The following is a 23,329-nucleotide window of genomic DNA, read 5'->3' as shown; positions in this document are numbered from 1 at the left end:
AATCCACCAAGTCAGAGAAGTAGCAGAAATGATGAATTAACAACTAAAATCAATGATTTGATTGACAGCAGGCGATTAATATTGGACTATTTTGTTGTTCCTGTGATGTTTGCAGATTCTGAGGATCTGCACCCGCTACACCCCCGACAACGACACCATGACGTTCTCCGACGGCCTGACGCTGACCCGCACTCAGATCCACAATGCGGGCTTCGGGCCCCTGACGGATCAGGTGTTCACCTTCGCCGGCCAGCTGCTGCCGCTGCAGATGGACGAGACGGAGAGCGGCCTCCTCAGCGCCATCTGCCTGGTCTCCGGAGGTAACGCCGCGTGTCGCGCGCCAGGCCCGGCAGCTCCTGAACCAGCTCTGGCATGTTTTCGGGCAGACCGTCAGGACCTGAAGGAGCCGTCCAAGGTGGAGGTGCTGCAGGAGCCGCTGCTGGAGGCGCTGAAGATCTACTCCCGCAAGCGGCGGCCCAGTGTGCCTCTGGTGTTCCCCAGGGCCCTCATGAAGATCACAGACCTGCGCAGCATCAGCGCCAAAGGTGCGCCTGACTCTCAGACCTCGCCGCACTTTCAGGGCGCTCTAAAGAACCTGACCTGCGCTTTCCTTCAGGGGCGGAGCGAGTGGTGACCCTGAAGATGGAGATCCCGGGCGCCATGCCGCCGCTCATCGAGGAGATGCTGGAAGACCTGCAGAACCTGGAGAAAGACCAGAAGAAACTCTCGGAGAGCCGAGGAGCGAGGTCGTATGTGACGCCTCCTCACTGCTCCTACACTTCCTCCTCCTCCTCTTCTTCTTCTTGTCCTCTGAAGATCTAACTTTCTCTCTCCACTTCCTGTATTTATGTTGCTGAAATATGTCTCATGGATGTCTTTTACCTCATGAAATAACCATGTCTTTAGTTTGGATGCACGATAATTATCTGACCAATTTTAGGAATTATGAGGATAATCCGCTCATATTAACCCTCTGGGGACGTTTGACTTGAAAACATTTTGGATTATTTTAGTTTTTTTACTCAAATGTCTTAACAAACCCACATCATGTTTTTTATTTGACCCTTTTGAAGGCCTGTTAATCAGATGATGTCACAGGTGTAAACTAGTAAAATAACTTGTTATGCAAAATTACAACTAGCGTATTTTTCGGAGTATAAATCGCTCCGGAGTATAAATCGCACCGGCCGAAAATGCATAATAAAGAAGGAAAAAAACATATAAGTCGCACTGGAGTATAAGTCACATTTTTTGGGGAAATTTATTTGATGAAACCCAACACCAAGAATAGACATTTGAAAGGCAATTTAAAATAAATAAAGAATAGTGAACAACAGGCTGAATAAGTGTACGTTATATGAGGCATAAATAACCAACTGAGAACGTGCCTGGTATGTTAATGTAACATATTATGGTAAGAGTCATTCAAATAACTATAACATATAGAACATGCTATACGTTTACCAAACAATCTGTCACTCCTAATCGCTAAATCCCATGAAATCGTATATGTCTAGTCTCTTACGTGAATGAGCTAAATAATATTATTCTATATTTTACGGTAATATGTTAATTTCACACATAAGTCGCTCATGAGTATAAGTCGCACTATGAAAAAAACTGCGACTTATAGTCCGAAAAATACGGTAAATAAACTCTGACATCATTTGATCAAAATGCCTTCGATGGGTTCAAATTATTATTAATTGGTATTTTTGTTGAACTTGATTGAGAGATTTGAGTGAAAAAAGAAAAAAAAGAGGCCAAAATGTTTTATGAAGGACAGTCGTGTTTGACAAGGGGTATTGTAGAATAACATGTCAAAGAATTGGACATTAAAATATAAAAAATTTATATAAAAAAACGAAAAAACAAGAAATTAATAAACTTTCTTTTTTCTAAACAAGCAAAAAAGATGATGACAACATGCAGAACTGAGCTGTATGCGCTGCTCTGCCAACACGCACGCACGCACAGAAGTCCCTATGGTGTCCTCACAAACGATCAGAAATAACAAAAATCATTAACCATTTTGCTATAATAATAAGCATTTTAAAAAGTCTGTGCAAAATAAATGGTAAATGGGTTATACTTGTATAGCGCTTTTCTACCTTTTAAAGGAACTCAAAGCGCTTTGACACTATTTCCACATTCACCCATTCACACACTGATGGCGGGAGCTGCCATGCAAGGCGCTAACCAGGACCCATCAGGAGCAAGGGTGAGGTGTCTTGCTCAAGGACACAACGGACGTGAGTAGGTTGGTAGAAGGTGGGGATTGAACCAGGAACCCTCAGGTTGCTGGCACAGCCAGTCTCCCAACTTCGCCACGCCGTCCCCCAAAGACACGAATGTCCAAAAATGTTTTATGTACAAACCCTGTTTCCATATGAGTTGGGAAATTGTGTTAGATGTAAATATAAACGGAATACAATGATTTGCAAATCCTTTTCAACCCATATTCAATTGAATGCACTACAAAGACAAGATATTAGATGTTCAAACTCATAAACTTGATATTTTTTTGGCAAATAATAATTAACTTAGAATTTCATGGCTGCAACATGTGCCAAAGTAGTTGTGAAAGGGCATGTTCACCACTGTGTTACATGGCCGTTCCTTTTAACAACACTCAGTAAACGTTTGGGAACTGAGGAGACACATTTTTTAAGCTTCTCAGGTGGAATTCCTTCCCATTCTTGCTTGATGTATAGCTTAAGTTGTTCAACAGTCCGGGGGTCTCCGTTGTGGTATTTTAGGCTTCATAATGCGCCACACATTTTCAATGGGAGACAGGTCTGGACTACAGGCAGGCTATTTTAGTACCCGCACTCTTTTACTATGAAGCCACGTTGATGTAACACGTGGCTTGGCATTGTCTTGCTGAAATAAGCAGGGGCGTCCATGGTAACGTTGCTTGGATGGCAACATATGTTGCTCCAAAACCTATATATACCTTTCAGTATTAATGGCGATTTCACAGATGTGTAAGTTACCCATGTCTTGGGCACTAATACACCCCCATACCATCACAGATGCTGGCTTTTCAACTTTGCGCCTATAACAATCCGGATGGTTCTTTTCCTCTTTGGTCCGGAGGACACAACGTCCACAGATTTCAAAAACAATTTGAAATGTGGACTCGTCAGACCACAGAACACTTTTCCACTTTGTATCAGTCCATCTTAGATGAGCTCAGGCCCAGCGAAGCCGACGGCGTTTCTGGGTGTTGTGGTTAGAGTGTCCGTCCTGAGATCGGTAGGTTGGGAGTTCAAATCCTGGCCGAGTCATACCAAAGACTATAAAGAAAATGGGACCCATTACCTCCCTGCTTGGCACTCAGCATCAAGGGTTGGAATTGGGGGTTAAATCACCAAAATGATTCCCGGGCGCAGCCACCGCTGCTGCCCACTGCTCCCCTCACCTCCCAGGGGGTGATCAAGGGTGATGGGTCAAATGCAGAGAATAATCTCGCCACACCTAGTGTGTGTGTGACAATCATTGGTACTTTAACTTTAACTTTAATTATAAACGGTTTTCGCCTCGCATAGGAGAGTTTTAACTTGCACTTACAGATGTAGCGACCAACTGTAGTTACTGACAGTGGTTTTCTGAAGTGTTCCTGAGCCCATGTGGTGATATCCTTTACACACTGATGTCGCTTGTTGATGCAGTACAGCCTGAGGGATCGAAGGTCACGGGCTTAGCTGCTTACGTGCAGTGATTTCTCCAGATTCTCTGAACCCTTTGATGATATTACGGACCGTAGATGGTGAAATCCCTAAATTCCTTGCAATAGCTGGTTGAGAAAGGTTTTTCTTAAACTGTTCAACAATTTGCTCACGCATTTGTTGACAAAGTGGTGACCCTCGCCCCATCCTTGTTTGTGAATGACTGAGCATTTCATGAAATCTACTTGTATACCCAATCATGGCACCCACCTGTTCCCAATTTGCCTGTTCACCTGTGGGATGTTCCAAATAAGTGTTTGATGAGCATTCCTCAACTTTATCAGTATTTATTGCCACCTTTCCCAACTTCTTTGTCACGTGTTGCTGGCATCAAATTCTAAAGTTAATGATTATTTGCACACAAAAAAAAGTTTATCAGTTTGAACATCAAATATGTTGTCTTTGTAGCATATTCAACTGAATATGGGTTGAAAAGGATTTGCAAATCATTGTATTCCGTTTATATTTACATCTAACACAATTTCCCAACTCATATGGAAACGAGGTTTGTATTCCTACCCCCTTCCTGCTCTGTCACTGACAATGATTGTCGATCGGAACTGTTTGCAAACTTAGGTTTTATTTAGATTCCATGTTTTATTTTGCACTAAAGTTTGTCATATTTTGGCCAACAATTTTGCTGTTACTAAAAGATTTTTCTTTAAGGTTTTTATTTTAATGTTAAATTTAAAAAATGTCCAATTCCTTCACAGGTGTACGACACACTGGTAGTTATTCCACAAGACCCCAAAGCCAAACAGAAGATGTAAGTTCATATTTTTCTTTTTTTCCCCCTTTTTTTTACTCAAATCTCTCACATTATTTTATTTTAACCCTTTGAAGGCCTTCTGATCAGATAGTGTCACAATTTTTAATTAGCACACATTTGCATAACACAAGTTAATTGATTAATTTGTGACTTTATCTGATCAGAAGGCCTTCCAATTTATAACAAAAGCATCACACGTTTGAACTACCGTATTTTTCGGAGTATAAGTCGCACCGGAGTATAAGTCGCACCTGCCGAAAATGCATAATAAAGAAGGAAAAAAACATATATAAGTCGCACTGGAGCTCGGCCAAACTATGAAAAAAAACTGCGACTTATAGTCCGAAAAATACGGTATTTTGGATTGTTTTTGAGAAATGGGAGCAAAAAAAAAAACATCTAATATTTTTACACTTACATGTTCTGTTTGGCTTGAAGATGATAAAAAAATCAACACTTTTTTAACACGTAAGGTTAAAGTGTTGAAATCGTTTTTGTACTGTAACGTTTGTCACAGAATAAACGTACTTATAGGTTGATGTGATGTGTCCACATAACACATCACGTATATAAAACGTAACAAAAGTGTCGTCACAGGACTCCAGTGGGATATTTGCAGTTTTTGTCCCGCTAGTTCATCATCATGTCGTATACTTGAAATAATAACATTGCTAATAATGTTCACTTCTGCTTGCCGGGTGACTTTTTCAATGCCTTAACGAGCCTTTACAAGTTGACGAGTTTACAATATCAATAAAACTATAGATTGTTTTATCAAACTAAGTTTGTTGGATCATGCTAAGTGAGTACTGTCGCCGTGACAACCTCTAACAGCTGCTCACTCTTCTTCTGCGTACAATCTGATGTGATATGTACTTTTTTTTATAAAAATATTAAACACCGCTGCTGACTCATGTCTTTGCATGTTACAATAATGCTAATATCCTGTATTTAGAGTTAGTATAGTTTTATGTGCCCCTGTATTAGTTAGCCCTGGGCGATAAATCCATTTTATTGATATATTCAAGTTTTTTTGCTGCAGACGATTTAAAAAAATGAAAAATAAATGTTTTTTCTCCTTTTTGCTTCCGCATACTTTTTGCACCCAGCAGCTTCCGTTGGGCTAACGCTAAGGCAAACGAGAGCGAGAAGTTTGTTCCAAAGAAAAGAAAAGTGTTGTCAGTGGTTTGGATTTGCGGCAACAGGCTTGGAAGGAATGACTGCACGCTGCAAAGTTATTCCTGCATCTGAATCAGAAGCATCCGGCTGAACGGGGGAAAGTCTTTACGAGGCAAACAATAAGATAACAAACTCCTGCTAAAAACCAGCGTACTGCGGTGGAATAATTTACACAAGGTATGTAGGATAACTAAGGGTGTAACGGTACGTGTATTTGCCTTGAACCGTTTCGCTACGGGGGGTTCGGTTCGGTTCGGAGGTGTACCGAACGAGTTTCCACACGAACATATTAAGCAGCGCACCGCACGGACGGACATAAGTAGCGTACCGCACGTTGTGTAAACAACGCACACCGAGGCACAACACACGGCATGCTGGTGTATAACGCAGGTGTCAAATACACACTTTTGCGTAGACAATTAGGCTCTTGCTGTCTATTACTCTTAGTCACGTGACTAGGGAGAGCGCGCACGGTCCAATCAGCTGTGCTTTTAAGCCGGTAGCAAGAAGTGGCCAGTAGACAGGACCAACATTCCCTCGAAGGTGCGCGCCTGTGCAATTGTGCACTGCTCAAGTGTCCTCTGCGCACGGCAAATCTATGCCGCGCACAAAATCAAATAAAAAAATAAGCGCATAACAATTTTCGACACACGGACACTACAGAGAAAACAGTTTTCGTCATCATTGTTCAGAATTTGTCGAAAGGACTAGTTGGTACAATCCCTGGGGACTCTGCATGGCATGGGCGTCCTCCTCCCTGAGCCAGGCTTGCACCTGTTCAAATATCGTAACGTCATGAATTCCATCGATCACTTTACTGAGCAAAACTATTTATTGTCGGCCATAAAGACATCACCAAAACATTAGTAAAAGAAAGTATATCTAGCAAAAGTGGTCATTTTCTGCAGTACAAACCAGACCAAAAGCAACTTTGTTATATCAACAGCAGCCGCTCGCTCTTTCTCACTTGCGCCAACACATGCACATATGGCACTTAGCCAGTGATGCGTTTACAGCCACACAAAAAGTCGGACAACTCCAACACCACACATAAAGTGTCATTCCAGGTCGTTACACTATTATTTACCAATCAAATGTGTGCTTATTCTAGTGTCATTTATTAGGAATCTCAATTTATAAATATTAATCATGAAATGCTGTTAGTATATTAAATAAATACCAATAAAAAATATATTTTTTACAAACAGGAAGTTGCAGGAATGTACACATGATCCCCTGCTTACATCTCATTGTGCAACATGTGAATGTTTTAATGGGAACTAAATGCAATGTCTGAAAGGGGTACAAATTATTTCCAAAGCAGGACCTCCACCCAGAAAAACAATACAAGTACACAGTTCATGAAAAACAAAATGGTTTGTTATTGTCATTGTAAGTGGGCCTAAACACTTATATTAGAAATGGAAATGACTGCTGTCATTTGATTATAATAATAAGAGAATGTTGTCTGTCTATCTGTGTTGGCCCTGCGATGAGGTGGGGACTTGTCCAGGGTGTACACCGCCTTCCGCCCGAATGCAGCTGAGATAGGCTCCAGCACCCCCCGCGACCCCGAAAGGGACAAGCGGTAGAAAATGGATGGATGGATGGAGATTGAACTTTTTAGTCAGGTTTGGGACAGGTGTGCTGCTGGTGTAGCCACAGTGTGCACGTCTGATGTTGCTCACATGGGCTCCACTGAATGCTCAGGGAGTTTTTGCGTTTGCTCACACACATGAACAATTAGAGGGAACATTGGACAGGACGTGAGGGGAGACAGATTGTAGTTCTGCTCGAGGTAGGTTTTTATTCTCGTTTTCACTCCAAATATTGTGCTGACGGGATTCTAAACTAAATGCCTATTTGTTAACTTTATAGAGCCGACTACCAGCGCCAGATTTTTTGTCATTAAGCTGTGTGTGACTGTAGAAGCGGAGTTGGTGAGTCCATGTTTATGAAAACATATTAGTCTTTCTTCCATTGTTTCATTGCAACAGTCTTTGTGGCATATTTCTCAATCGTCCATGACTTGAACCAATGATAACTATTGTGTATTGAATGTACTTTTGAATGTGTTTGATAATAATCACGTTTAGTGCACTGACCGAATTGTATAGGTCATATGTATGCTGCTAATGCATACTTGCCAACCTTGAGACCTCCAATTTCGGGAGGTGGGGGGTGGGTGCGGGGGGCGTGGATAGGGCGGGGGCGTGGTTGGAGGCGTGGTTAAGAGGGGAGGAGTATATTTACAGCTAGAATTCGCCAAGTCAAGTATTTCATATATACAGGTAAAAGCCAGTAAATTAGAATATTTTGAAAAACTTGATTTATTTCAGTAATTGCATTCAAAAGGTGTAACTTGTACATTATATTTATTCATTGCACACAGACTGATGCATTCAAATGTTTATTTCATTTAATTTTGATGATTTGAAGTGGCAACAAATGAAAATCCAAAATTCCGTGTGTCACAAAATTAGAATATTACTTAAGGCTAATACAAAAAAGGGATTTTTAGAAATGTTGGCCAACTGAAAAGTATGAAAATGAAAAATATGAGCATGTACAATACTCAATACTTGGCTGGAGCTCCTTTTGCCTCAATTACTGCGTTAATGCGGCGTGGCATGGAGTCGATGAGTTTCTGGCACTGCTCAGGTGTTATGAGAGCCCAGGTTGCTCTGATAGTGGCCTTCAACTCTTCTGCGTTTTTGGGTCTGGCATTCTGCATCTTCCTTTTCACAATACCCCACAGATTTTCTATGGGGCTAAGGTCAGGGGAGTTGGCGGGCCAATTTAGAACAGAAATACCATGGTCCGTAAACCAGGCACGGGTAGATTTTGCGCTGTGTGCAGGCGCCAAGTCCTGTTGGAACTTGAAATCTCCATCTCCATAGAGCAGGTCAGCAGCAGGAAGCATGAAGTGCTCTAAAACTTGCTGGTAGACGGCTGCGTTGACCCTGGATCTCAGGAAACAGAGTGGACCGACACCAGCAGATGACATGGCACCCCAAACCATCACTGATGGTGGAAACTTTACACTAGACTTCAGGCAACGTGGATCCTGTGCCTCTCCTGTCTTCCTCCAGACTCTGGGACCTCGATTTCCAAAGGAAATGCAAAATGTGCATGGTTGGGTGATGGTTTGGGGTGCCATGTCATCTGCTGGTGTCGGTCCACTCTGTTTCCTGAGATCCAGGGTCAACGCAGCCGTCTACCAGCAAGTTTTAGAGCACTTCATGCTTCCTGCTGTTACACCTTTTGAATGCAATTACTGAAATAAATCAAGTTTTTCAAAATATTCTAATTTACTGGCTTTTACCTGTGTGTGTATATATATATATATATATATATATATATATATATATATATATATATATATATATATGTGTATGTGTGGGGAAAAAAAAAATCACAAGACTATTTCATCTCTACAGGCCTGTTTCATGAGGGGGGGTACCCTCAATCGTACCCCCCCTCATGAAACAGGCCTGTAGAGATGAAATAGTCTTGTGATTTTTTTTTCCCCACACATACATATATTGCGCTCTACTACGGTATCGAGCACTATTTTTTGGATAACCTTATTAAGACATATATATATATATATATATATATATATATATATATATATATATATATATCCCCGCGACCCCGAAGGGAATAAGCGGTAGAAAATGGATGGATGGATATATATATGTGTATATATATATATATATATATATATAAAAGAAATACTTGAATTTCAGTGTTCATTTATTTACACATATACACACGCATAACACTCATCTACTCATTGTTGAGTTAAGGGTTGAATTGTCCATCCTTGTTCTATTCTCTGTCACTATCTTTCTAACCATGCTGAACACCCTCTCTGATTATGCATTGCTGTGTGGCACGCACAAAAGTGCTTTCATCAAATGCACTAGATGGCAGTATTGTCTTGTTTAAGAGTGTCACAACATTGCTGTTTACGGCAGACGGACTGCTTTACTGTAGACGTTCTTTATATTGTGGGAAAGCGGACTCAAGTCCGCATGGAGCTGGAGGGGAGCTGGAGGGGGCGTGGCCTCCAGCTCCGCCTGAATTTCGGGAGATTTTCGGGAGAAAATTTGTCCCGGGAGGTTTTCGGGAGAGGCGCTGAATTTCGGGAGTCTCCCGGAAAATCCGGGAGGGTTGGCAAGTATGTGCTAATGGTTAATTTAGCACTTTATTGTGATTCTGATATGTTGATTTATATTGTACAATATTGAGGAAAAAAAACTAGAACCTGTTCTGAATACTTTATTATGCAATTAGTGTTATTTAATGAAGATATTTGATTTGTGTACACACTGATTTATAAGGATGGTCCTGGTTTTTACACAGGCCAGGCTTCTCTTTATGATGGCGAGCTAAGGAAAAAAAGCATCTAGTCCAAGGATCGTTCACGGGAGATTCCAGCCAGGAACCCCACCACCTGTTCTGTCTGGGCTGGTAGGAGGCTCTTGAGCCAACCCTCTACACATTTTACTGCTTTACTCTCCAAAACCTTTCTCCAAGAACTGTATTATCTGAGCTGAGATTTAAACAAGATCCAGAGACACTAAATAATTGAATTGCAACACACACATGCAGAGCTATTTCTAATTTTGGGCAGAATTATTATAGCGTTCCCAACGTTAAAAGGATAAAGCCATTGTTTACAAATTTGGTAAATAAATAACCAAAACATTTATATTTTGTTGTTTTCTTACTGGACCGAAAATGAACCGAACCGTGACCTCTAAACCGAGGTACGTACCGAACCGAGATTTTTGTGTACCGTTGCACCCTTAATGATGATAAATAAGCACAATGAGAAACGATCACTAAAGTGGTTGCTCTGCACGTGGCTACAGATGAGGTGCCCAAGCAGTAGAAAAGCTTGTTTTTAGCCACTTACTAAACCTCTCAATGCTACATTTTATTTACAAAGGTATTTTATTCAATATAGAAGTTTTGCCTCCTATACGACGTAATAACTTTATTTGATTAGGACGGGAGTCAGCAACCCGAAGCTCTCTTTAGTGCCGCCCTAGTGGCTGCCTGGAGCATTTTTAAAAAAGGATTGAAAATGGAAAAAGATGGGGAATTTTTTTTTTTTGTTTTAGTATGTTTTTTGTTTGAGGATAAACATGAAACAAACCTTCCCAATTGTTAGAAATGTTTAATATGTTTGTGTGCACCGTATTTCCTTGCATTAGCGCCGGGGCGGTAATTAATTTAAAACCTCTTCTCACTCCAGCGCTTACCAAAGGCATGCGGTAAATTTAGGCATGCGCTTATAAATTTGAGTGTGATGTAAGGATACCATCATGAAAAGCACATTTGATTAAAAAAAAAACGTTAATATGGTCTTACCTTTACTTATAAATGAAGTCCATGCGCCGCTCCTTCTGAATAAAAGTACCGATAACTTGTTTATAGAAGTCTTCCTTATCTTTCTTCAGTTTTACAAGTCTCTCTGTCTCGATGGAGATCAACCTTTAATTATTACCTCCTGCTTCGATTGAAAGTCCAGTTTAGAAAACTGTTTTATTTTAGATATGTAATCCTCCATGTTAAAAGTGCAAGCGAGAGGAAAAAAATAAACGATCGCTGCTAACTGTTGCTGCTTGTTGTCACTTCTTCTGCAGCTGAGTAGTCGCAAAAATGCTCCCTGGGATCACTACCGCCCTCTACCACCATGAGGCGGGAGTCATTTAATGACTCATATTTGACACACGCAGCTACCGGTATATTAATAAAACATAGCTGCTTACTGTTCTTTTTAGCATATTCAATAGCTTGGACCTTAAACCCTACTGAATAGCTCTTTATCTTCTTCCCTTTATGCGATTTTAAATTATTGAAATTAGCCTCCTTCATTTTGGAAAATGATGCCTTGAAAGGTGAAGTGTCACTCGTGACGTGACGAGTTTGACCCGGCGGTAAAACGAGGCATATGCTAATTATTCTGCGAAACGAGTTTGACCCGGCGGTAAAACGAAGCATGCGCTAATTATTTTGCTAAACAAGTTTGACCCGGCAGTAATTCTAAGCATGCGCTAATTCTTAGCATGCGCTAATTATTTTGCGAAACGAGTTTGACCCGGCGGTAATACGAGGCATGCAGATAATATATACCCGGCGGCAATTCAAGAAAATACGGTATGCTTCACTGATGAGAGTATTTGGTGAACATCGTTTTGTCCTACTAATTTTGGCGGATCTTTAACTCACTCATGTGGACTGTGACGCAACAGTTTGTTTACATGCAAAATCTTCCACTCCGTCTTTGTCTCGTTTTGTCCACCAAACGTTTTATACTGTGCGTGAATGCACAAAGGTGAACTTTGTGGATGTTACTGACTTGTTGGAGTGCGAGTCAGGCATATTTGGTCACTGCATGACTGCAAGCTAATCAATGCTAACATGCTATTTAGGCTAGCTGTATGTACATATTGCATCATTATGCCTCATGTGTAGGTGTATTTGAGCTTATTTAATATCCTCTACTTTTAACCTCTTTGTAATAATTTATATTTGCATTATCTGTATGTAATATTGGCTGCATTTTCAGATAGTTGTTTGTGTGTCATGTTGTTCCAGACCACAGCAAACATTACCTAGCTTGCCAAAGATTGTAATAAATCTATTAAAAGAAGACAGCCTTAACTTGGACACACACATCTATACTTTGGCCATTAAAAGCCAGTAATTTCCAGGAGTTATCTTGCCTTCTGAGTAGCCTCTGATTTACTAATGTTTTCTAATGTTGTAAAAATGTGTAGAATAAATATTACATTTTCTGTCAACAAAGATTTGCTTCAGTCTGCGACACATAGTACGATAGTAGGCTAGTATAGACACTTAGGTTATGTGTTGCCTTCATTACAAGACTTATATACGGCTTTTCATTTTTTTGCGGCTCCAGACAGATTAGTTTTTTGTATTTTTGGTCCAATATGGCTCTTTCAACATTTTGGGTTGCCGACCCCTGGATTAGAAAAATGCATTGATCAACATGTGCATCACAGTAAACATGCCAGAATTAGCTACAATAGCTAGTTTAGTTTCAAATATATATATTTTATACAAAGTCCAATTTATATCGATTCTAAAAATTAAAAAAAACCTTTATTAAAATGTTAATTTTGCTAAGAGTAAGATGCAGTGTATGTAGCTTTTGTCATTTGTATTCATTGTTGTTGTTTTTTGAGCAGGGCAGCACGATGGACCAGGGGTTAGTGCATGTGCCTTACAATACGAAGGTCCTGAGTAGGGATGTCCGATAATGGCTTTTTGCCAATATTGTCCAACTCTTTAATTACCGATATCAACCGATACCGATAATGATATATACAGTCGTGGAATTAACTCATTATTATGCCTAATTTAGACAACCATGTGTGGTGAAGATAAAGTCCTTTTTTTAAAAATTAATAAAATAAAATAAGATAAATAAATTAAAAACATTTTCTTGAATAAAAAAGAAAGTAAAACAATATAAAAACAGATACATTGAAACTAGTAATTAATTAAAATTAACTGTTAAAGGTTAGTACTATTAGTGGACCAGCAGCATGCACAATCATGTGTGCTTACGTACTGTATCCCTTGCAGACTGTATTGATATATATTGATATATAATGTAGGAACCAGAATATTAATAACAGAAAAAAACAACCCTTTTGTGTGAATGAGTGTAAATGGGGGAGGGAGGTTTTTTGGGTTGGTGCACTAATTGTAAGTGTATCCTGTGTTTTTTATGTTGATTTAATAAAATAAAAAAACGATACCGATAATAAAAAAAAAAACGATACCGATATTTTCCGATATTACATTTTAAAGCATTTATCGGACATCTCTAGTCCTGAGTTCAATCCCGGGCTTGTTTGCATGTTCTCCCCGTGACTGTGTGGGTTCCCTCCGGGGGCTTCCTCCCACCTCCAATGACATGCACCTGGGGATAGGTTGATTGGCAACACTAAATTGGCCCTCGTGTGTGAATGTGAGTATGAATGTTGTCTGTCTATCTGTGTTGGCCCTGCGATGAGGTGGCGACTTGTCCAGGGTGTACGCCGCCTTCCGCCCGAATGCAGCTGAGATAGGCTCCAGCACCCCACGCGATCCCGAAAAGGACAAGCGGTAGAAAATGGATGGATGGATGGGTTTTTTGAGCAAGTAGGTAAAAAAAAAAAAAAAACCTAACAAAAATCATGAATTGATTTTTGGTGGAAAATCTGAGGTTTTAATTTTAGACCATATATCACCCAGGCCTACCCTGTATGGCAGACCTGGGCAAAATACGGCCCGTTAAGATTTTCAATCCGGCCCGCCGGACGTACTACATAATTTTTTTTAGATCTTTAACATCAAAACTGTCGCCGTCATTATGATGTGCAGTTTTGAAATTACCGTAAGTCTTCAACTATAGAAAGTATTTCAATGAGTGTTATAGGAGTTATTACGGTAATCAACGTCACAGCAGCTCAGACTAGGAACAAAGCATAGTGGGCGGGGTTTGTTTTCAGAGCAGCCAGCCCCGAAACGCGTGTGTCAGAAACAGATGCGGAAGCAAGATTTTATGTGATAATATATCATATGTAGGTGTTTATTACACTTTGCATTCATATTTTTGCTGTTTTTTTTAATTTTTGTTGTGTTTTGCTTGGTCTGAGATATAAGTTCATATGTTGTCAATAGGGATGTCCGATAATTACTTTTTTGCCGATATTCCGATATTGTCCAACTCTTAATTACCGATTCCGATATCAACCGATACCGATATATACAGTCGTGAAAATAACACATTATTAGGCCTAATTTTGTTGTGATGCCCCGCTGGATGCATTAAACAATGTAACAAGTTTTTCCAAAATAAATCAATTCAAGTTATGGAAAAAAATGCCAACATGGCACTGCCATATTTATTATTGAAGTCACAAAGTGCATTATTTTTTTTTTACATGCCTCAAAACAGCAGCTTGGAATTTGGGACATGCTCTCCCTGAGAGAGCATGAGGAGGTTGAGGTGGGTGGGGTTGGGGGGTGCGGGTTTGAGGTAGCGGGGGGTGTATATTGTAGCGTCCCGGAAGAGTTAGTGCTGCAAGGGGTTCTGGGTACTTGTCCTGTTGTGTTTATGTTGTGTTACGGTGCGGATGTTCTCCCGAAATGTGTTTGTCATTCTTGTTTGGTGTGGGTTCACAGTGTGGCGCATATTTGTAACAGTGTTAAAGTTGTTTATACGGCCACCCTCAGTGTGACCTGTATGGCTGTTGACCAAGTATGCGTTTGCATTCACTTGTGTGTGTAAAAAGCTGTAGATATTATGTGATTGGGCCGGCACGCAAAGGCAGTGGCTTTAAGGTTTATTGGTGCTCTGTACTTCTCCCTACGTCCGTGTACCACTCCGTACAGCGGCGTTTTAAAAAGTCATACATTTTACTTTTTGAAACCGATACCGATAATTTCCGATGATACATTTTAAAGCATAAAGCATATGTCCGATAATATCGGGATGCCGATATTATCGGACATCCCTAGTTGTTAATCTTCAGTGTTGTATCTCATAGTTAATATTGTAAATACCACTTTCTTTATTTTCATGTACATTTTGGGTGTCTCATTCAGTAAAAAACTGTAACGTTCCATTACGTTTTTTTGAGGTGGTCTGTCATAACGTTTTTAGAATTCTATCTGACATTGTGACTTTTGGTATTAGTGTTCCTGGAAAAAAGGGACCCAAACACACATACTGTACAGCAGATTTTTATAGCTAAATGTGTATGTATAATTTATACACAGACACATTTTTTTTCTCTCAATGTGGCCCCCGAGTCAAAAATATGCCCAGCTCTGCTGTATGGTCAAGTGCACCCTTTAATGTTGTGGAGCGCGGATTATGCTGCCCTCTGCTGGTTTGATACGACACTGCATGACCAAATACAGAATGGCTCTAGTGGCTCATTGTACCTTAAGCATATTGTTTAGGCCTTGTCATACTTTAATAATAATAACACATAGAACTGTACAGACATTTTTTTTTACAAGTTTTCAGTCAGTATGTTCAAAACTACCCTAATGTAGCTGGACATTCAAACACAATAACACATGTATATCAATATTGGTCCATTTAGAATAAACATGGTGAGTGTGAATGTTGTCCGTCTATCTGTGTTGGGATGAGGTGGCGACTTGTCCAGGGTGTACCCCGCCTTCTGCCCGAATGCAGCTGAGATAGGCTACAGTACCCCCCGCGACCCCGAAAGGGACAAGCGGTAGTAAATGGATGGATGGATGGATGTTGTACAGAGCAATATTTGTGACATAGCGCTTGTATGAGTAAGTGTACCTAATATATTGTACAGTATACGGACTTTTTAGCTGCTTTTCTTCTCTATAAAGTGAATCAAAGACAACATCAAACTCAACAAATTTGGAATAATACGGCACCAACACATGTTGAAAAGTTGTTTTTCATTTTGAGAACTAAAAGGTAAAAAGCTCCAACAATTTATTGCCGCAATAGTGATGTGTGAATCAATACTGAAATGTCAATACCGCCGATACCAGACCTTTTTGCTGAAAATATCAATATTTCTGATAGTTTTATTATTTGAGATAATGTATAGGTATGTTTATTTGCACAAAGTATCGGTATGAATTGTACTTGATATCGGATCAGAAAGTCAATCAGTGGTATCGCACATCACTACGGTGCAGGTTGGAAAAGGAGCCCAACAATTATGAAATATTAATATTTGTGACTTAAGGCGATGAATACGGACGACTTCTTACATCCGCTTCCCTGAAATCAACAAAACAGAAAGAAATTAATGAGTTTTTGGGCACTTCTTTTTACTAGGCTTCAGGTTGTTAGCATTAATGCGTGTTGTGAACCTCCCCGCCACTAGGTGGCGTAGCGAATGTGCCAAGTGAACCCTGTAACAAAACATCCATTAGCTCGTAGCTAAAGATCGACATTACTGTGTTTTCCAAGCATGGGAGTGAAGAAAGTGAAAATTAGGAACAATTTCTCATATTCTTCCTGTTTCTGTAATATTGCAATATTTTCTCGTAAATGTATTACTTTTTTTTATGTAAAATGATTACTTTTTATTGAAAAATGGGGACATTTGTCATATACAACTCGGACTTTTATCACAACATTGCCGATTCTTTTGTTCTTCTTGTAAAATAGTGACATTTTTTGAGTAAAATTATGACATTTTGTCATCATTTTGCCGAGCAAAATTCCGACTATTATAATATTTCCCAAATTTTAAAGTTTTCTTATAAAATTGTGACTTTTGTCGAGTAAAATTACAACTCTTTTCATTAAATTGCCAACATTTTGAGCGTTTCTCGTAAAATAGCGACTAATATTGAGTAAAATTCCAACTTTTATCATAATACTGCACAAATGTTCGATTTTCTTGTAACATTTTGACTCGCGTTGAGTAAAATTACGACTTTTATTATAATACTGCCAAAATTCTAAGTTTGTCTTGTGAAATTCCAACTCATTTTATCACAACAACCTTTTTTATATGTACGTAGTATGTACCGTATTTTTCGGACTCTAAGTCGCAGTTTTTTTCATAGTTTAGCCGGGCTCCAGTGCTACTTATATATGTTTTTTTCCTTCTTTATTATGCATTTTCGGCAGGTGCGACTTATACTACGGTGCGACTTATACTCCGAAAAATACGGTATATGTTATTAATGTTGTAAATACACATCTAGAAAGGGTGGTCCTAAAGAGGTAGGCTTAAATAAAGTTGATTTGATTTGATTTTTCGGAGGTCTCAAGAAGGTAACAAATACAAAAATGTGTGTGTGTGTGTGTGTGTGTGTGTGTGTGTGTGTGTGTGTGTGTGTGTGTGTGTGTGTGTGTGTGTGTGTGTGTGTGTGTCTGTGTGTGTTCTGGCAATGCTTAGTTAATGGGGACATCGCTGTTTACACAGTCACCTTTAGGGGACCTCTGACGGTAAGGGGACAAAAAAACAGGTCACCTAAAGAGAAACCTTTTTAAATGATAGTCAGATCCATTCTGAAGATGCCCAGATCCAGGCTAAAGACCAGAGGGGACAGAGCCTTTTCCGTTGCCGCCCCTAAGCTCTGGAACAGCCTTCCCCTCCACATTAGGTCAGCCCAGAGCCTGGGCGTCTTCAAAACCCTTCTTAAGACCTACCTCTTCTCGCTGGCCTTTGACCCGAGCTGAGTCCGCCCACTAGGCCACCATTTCTAGTCGCCCCCCCACCCCCTTCGCTTTAGTTTTATTTTTCAATTTGTCGCACTTTTATTATTATTATTTTTATTTTTATTTAGCAAATTTTTACTTTTTATTCGACCCCTTTTACTGTATTGTTTTTGCACTATCTTGTTCAGCTCATTCATTGTTTACGTTCTTTGTTTGTTGTTTTTTTTGTTTTTTGCTCTATGCTTTTTTTAACCCGTAAAGCACTTTGGTTCAATTTAAAGTTGTCGTAAACGTGCTATATAAATAAAATTGACTTGACTTGACTAAGTGATTTTTAAGCTTTGGCCCATAAAACATGTTTACTGGTTAGTTTGAGTGTGAGACATTTGCACAGCAGCCCCCTCATTGGGCTGTAGTTGGTACATTTAAGTGGTGAAACTTCCTATAAGAGGACATCTGTAGTGCTGTATTCTGAGGATCATGTCATATTTAATTTGAACTTTTTTTTATTTATTTTTTTTAAATGGTCCTCAGTAGTCACGTACAAATTTGTTTGAATTATGCAAAATTATTTAAACTCGGTCCCCATGAACTATATTAACTATTTTTTCCCAGGGTCCCCAGTAAGACTGATCAGCACATTACTTCATCAATCCAGAGATTTAAAGGGGAACATTATCACCATTTCAGAATGGTTAAAACCATTAAAAATCAGTTCCCAGTGGCTTATTATATTTTTCGAAGTTTTTTTCAAAATTTTACCCATCACGCAATATCCCTAAAAAAAGCTTCAAAGTGCCTGATTTTAACCATCGTTATACACCCGTCCATTTTCCTGTGACGTCACACAGTGATGCCAATACAAACAAACATGGCGCATAGAACAGCAAGCTATAGCGACATTAGCTCGGATTCAGACTCGGATTTCAGCGGCTTAAGTGATTCAACAGATTACGAATGTATTGAAACGGATGGTTGTAGTGTGGAGGCAGGTAGCGAAGAAGAAACTGAAGCTATTGAGCCATATCGGTTTGAACCGTATGCAAGCGAAACCGACGAAAACGACACGACAGCCAGCGACACGGGAGAAAGCGAGGACGAATTCGGCGATCGCCTTCTAACCAACGATTGGTATGTGTTTGTTTGGCATTAAAGGAAACTAACAACTATGAACTAGGTTTACAGCATATGAAATACATTTGGCAACAACATGCACTTTGAGAGTGCAGACAGACCAATTTTCATCAATTAATATATTCTGTAGACATACCCTCATCCGCGCTCTTTTCCTGAAAGCTGATCTGTCCAGTTTTGGAGTTGATGTTAGCAGGCCAGGGAAGCTAGGGTCGATAGGGGGTTTAGCTCGCTCGTCTGCGGGAACAAACTGCCGCCATTGCTTGCCGTGCTACCGGGGTCCTTTGTCCCTGAATTGCTCACACACTCCGGCAGATTCAATGGGGGTCTGGCGGCAGATTTCTTTGACTTTATCGTTGGAAATGCATCTGCTTTGAGTGTCGCAGGATATCCACACATTCTTGCCATCTCTGTCGTAGCATAGCTTTCGTCGGTAAAGTGTGCGGAACAAACGTCCAATTTCTTGTCACTTTCGCATCTTTGGGCCACTGGTGCAACTTGAATCCCTCCCTGTTCGTGTTGTTACACCCTCCGACAACACACCGACGAGGCATGATGTCTCCAAGGTACGGAAAACAGTCGAAAAAACGGAAAATAACAGAGCTGATTTGACTCGGTGACTGAGAAAATGGCGTTGTGACGTCATCGCTCCGAGAGCGAATATTAGAAAGGCGTTTAATTCGCCAAAATTCACCCATTTAGAGTTCGGAAATCGGTTAAAAAAAAAAAAAAGGTCTTTTTTCTGCAACATCAAGGTATATATTGACGCTTACATAGGTCTGGTGATAATGTTCCCCTTTAAAGACGTGTATGAGTTAACTGGGCAGTGGACATTTTACCTATTTTTTTTATGCCTTCACAACTTGTAGAAAGGGTGGTGCCCACAAGTGATGATCAAAAACTTGGTCCCCTTTCCAAATGATAACCAGTGTGTGTGTGTGTGTGTGTGTGTGTGTGTGTGTGAGCTGATTTCCTCTATAAAACTAGTTTTGCTTGACTTTCCGCAGCCCACTTTAGGATTTTACACAGAGCAAATGCGCCAGTCAGTCTGTGGTCTGCCTTCTTATCCTCAGTCCTTGAGTGCAGGGGTCGGCAACCCAAAATGTTGAAAGAGCCATATTGGACCAAAACTACAAAAAAAAATCTGTCTGGAGCCGCAAAAAATTAAAAGCCATATTACATACAGATAGTGTGTCATGAGATATAAATTTAATTAAGATGACTTAAAGGAAACTAAATGACCTCAAATATAGCTACAAATGAGGCATTATGATGCAATATGTACATATAGCTAGCCTAAATAGCATGTTAGCATTGATTAGCTTGCAGTCATGCAGTGACCAAATATGTCTGATTAGCACTCCAACAAGTCAATAACATCAACAAAACTCACCTTTCATGCACAACCTTAAAAGTTTGGTGGAAAAAATGAGACAGAAAAAGAAGTGGCATAAAACACGTCCTAGAAAGTTATACATGTAAACAAACTACGGTGAGTTCAAGGACTGCCAAAATTAGTAGGACAAAACGGCGCTCGCCAAATACTCGAATCAGTGAAGCATGTTTAATACAAACAGTGTGCTTTATAACAATTAGGGAGGTTTGTGTCATGTTTGTCCTCCTACAGAAACCATATTAAAACAAAAAATAGATTGTTTTCCCCTCATCTTTTTCCATTTTTCATACATTTCTGAAAAAGCTCCAGAGAGCCACTAGGGCGGCGCTAAAGAGCCGCGGGTTGCCGACCCCTGCTCTAGTGTAATACACAGGAAGTATCTTGTCGCCATGGTAACGCTCACCTGCTGCGTGTGGCTTCGTAGTAGCCGTTGTCCTCCAGCAGCTCCTCCACGATCCCCTGACAGGACACATGACGTGATTCTCACGCACACACACACACACACACTCACACACACACACACACACACACACACACACACACACACACACACACACACACACACACACACACACACACACACACACACACACACACACACACACACACACACACACAGAGAGAAACTGACCTGCATGTGCTGGTACGTGACTCCTCCTCCCAGGCTGTCACCTGTTGGGAGGCAGCAGCAACATTTTTCTTTGTGGGATTTCAACCTGCGGCACTTTTACCTGAGTCTTCCTGGGGATGGACGTGTCCAGGGACGCGGCGGAAGGGACTGCCGCAGCCAGAGTCCACGGGTTCTGATGAGGCCTGCATGAGCTGCAAGGGGAACCCAGCTGATCAAGCAACATTTTCTAATATTTGGAGAGAGGTTCCGACCTTGCCGAGTTCCACTTTTAGTCGCCGGGCGTCACTCCCGGACTGGAACAGGGACTTTTTGAACCTCTCGACAAGCCTCCTCCTGACGTCGTGATGAGGAGCAGGTGGAAGCTGAAAGGAGGTTTTAGGTTTTAGTTGCCATGACGACGGTGCCGTCTGCGGTCGTCCGGGTTTGAGTGTACGGTACTTGTGTGACGTAGACCACTTTGTGCAGCTGGGCCAGCAGTCTGTGGATGGGGTCTTGGATCTGGCGAAGATTCCTCTGGGAGACACAAATCCCTGGCGTGGCTGGAAGAGTTTAATAGACCAGATCTTTTACTTCCTCTAAAGAGGCTCTCCAAAAATTCTGGGTCCACCGACCTCTTACAATTTTTATTGTCCACTTTTCTTCTAAATTATTTCCTGTATCTCACTCTATATCTCTTATTTCTTGTATCTCACTCTGTATCTCTCTTCTTTCCTGTATCTCATTCTGTATCTCTCTTATTTCCTGTATCTCACTCTGTATCTCTTCTTTTCCTGTATCTCACTCTGTATCTCTCTTATTTCCTGTATCTTACTCTGTGTCTCTCTTCTTTTTCTGTTAATCTCTTATTTCCTGTATCTCACTCTGTATCTCTCTTATTTCCTGTATCTCACTCTGTATCTCTCTTCTTTCCTGTATCTCACTCTGTATATCTCTTATTTCCTGTATCTCACTCTGTATATCTCTTATTTCCTGTATCTCACTCTGTATCTCTTATTTCCTGTATCTCACTCTATATCTCTCTTATTTTCCTGTATCTCACTCTGTATCTCTCTTCTTTCCTGTATCTCACTCTGTATCTCTCTTATTTCCTGTATCTTACTCTGTGTCTCTCTTCTTTTTCTGTTAATCTCTTATTTCCTGTATCTCACTCTGTATCTCTCTTATTTCCTGTATCTCACTCTGTATCTCTCTTCTTTCCTGTATCTCACTCTGTATATCTCTTATTTCCTGTATCTCATTCTGTACATCTCTTATTTCCTGTATCTCACTCTGTATCTCTCTTATTTCCTGTATCTCACTCTATATCTCTCTTATTTTCCTGTATCTCATTCTGTATCTCTCTTATTTCCTGTATCTCACTCTGTATCTCTCTTCTTTCCTGTATCTCACTCTGTATCTCTCTTATTTCCTGTATCTCACTCTGTATCTCTCTTCTTTTTCTGTATATCTCTTATTTCCTGTATCTCACTCTGTATCTCTCTTATTTCCTGTATCTCACTCTGTATCTCTTCTTTTCCTGTATCTCACTTTGTATCTCTCTTATTTCCTGTATATCACTCTGTATCTCTCTTCTTTTTCTGTATATCTCTTATTTCCTGTATCTCACTCTGTATCTCTCTTCTTTCCTGTATCTCACTCTGTATCTCTCTTCTTTTTCTGTATATCTCTTATTTCCTGTATCTCACTCTGTATCTCTCTTCTTTTCGTGTATAGCTCTTATTTCCTGTATCTCACTCTGTATCTCTCTTCTTTCCTGTATCTCACTCTGTATCTCTCTTCTTTCCTGTATCTCACTCTGTATCTCTTCTTTTTCTGTATATCTCTTATTTCCTGTATCTCACTCTGTATCTCTCTTCTTTTCGTGTATAGCTCTTATTTCCTGTATCTCACTCTGTATCTCTCTTCTTTCCTGTATCTCACTCTGTATCTCTCTTATTTCCGGGATCTCACTTTCTCTCATTTGCTCTTTTTTCCCTGTATCTTCCTCCGCATCTCTCTTCTTTTTCCTTATCGCTCCCTTTGTATCGCATTTCTTTACCCGTATGTCAAAGCCTGCATCTCTCTTCTTTCCCCATATCTCTCTACGTATCGCTCTTCTTTTCCCCATATCGTTCTCCTTTCGTATTGCTCTTCTATCTTATTATCTCTCACTCAGTATCGCTATTAATTCCACACCTCTCTCACTCTTTATCCGTATTTTTTCCTGTATCTCTCCCTTTTCATCGCGGTATGTCTCTTTCTGTATCTCTTCTCTCACCATATCTCTCCATCTGTATTG

The 23,329-nt window shown here is 40.2% G+C and overlaps 2 protein-coding genes across 7 annotated transcripts in view; one reads left to right on the top strand and one right to left on the bottom strand.

Annotated features, from left to right (window-relative positions):
* The window catches only part of LOC133603287 (retinoic acid receptor beta-like), a 44,433-nt gene extending 33,931 nt beyond the window's left edge, over nucleotides 1-10,502 (top strand). Inside the window, exons 6-9 of one of the 3 annotated variants that reach the window (XM_061956478.1) lie at nucleotides 116-320; nucleotides 387-545; nucleotides 617-746; nucleotides 10,051-10,502. In XM_061956478.1, the coding sequence (XP_061812462.1) occupies nucleotides 116-320; nucleotides 387-545; nucleotides 617-746; nucleotides 10,051-10,069 (513 nt within the window). In that variant the 3' untranslated portion in view covers nucleotides 10,070-10,502. Of the gene's footprint in view, nucleotides 1-115; nucleotides 321-386; nucleotides 546-616; nucleotides 4,123-4,444; nucleotides 5,584-10,050 lie in introns of those variants that run through there. The other 2 variants (XM_061956472.2, XM_061956465.2) reach the window with 2 other exon arrangements.
* A 10,868-nt stretch (nucleotides 10,503-21,370) lies between these two features.
* nek10 (NIMA-related kinase 10) overlaps nucleotides 21,371-23,329 on the bottom strand; it is a 90,169-nt gene continuing 88,210 nt past the window's right edge. For 2 of the 4 annotated variants that reach the window (XM_072913032.1, XM_072913034.1), the window contains exons 29-30: nucleotides 21,490-21,590; nucleotides 21,371-21,413 (exon numbers count right to left, since the gene is read on the bottom strand). The gene's annotated coding sequence lies outside the window, so the exon portion shown is untranslated. Of the gene's footprint in view, nucleotides 21,414-21,436; nucleotides 21,591-23,329 lie in introns of those variants that run through there. The other 2 variants (XM_072913033.1, XM_072913035.1) reach the window with 1 other exon arrangement.

Source organism: Nerophis lumbriciformis, linkage group LG04 (assembly GCF_033978685.3).
Source record: "Nerophis lumbriciformis linkage group LG04, RoL_Nlum_v2.1, whole genome shotgun sequence".
Lineage (NCBI taxonomy): Eukaryota > Metazoa > Chordata > Actinopteri > Syngnathiformes > Syngnathidae > Nerophis > Nerophis lumbriciformis.
This window is presented reverse-complemented; position numbering and strand designations above follow the sequence as displayed.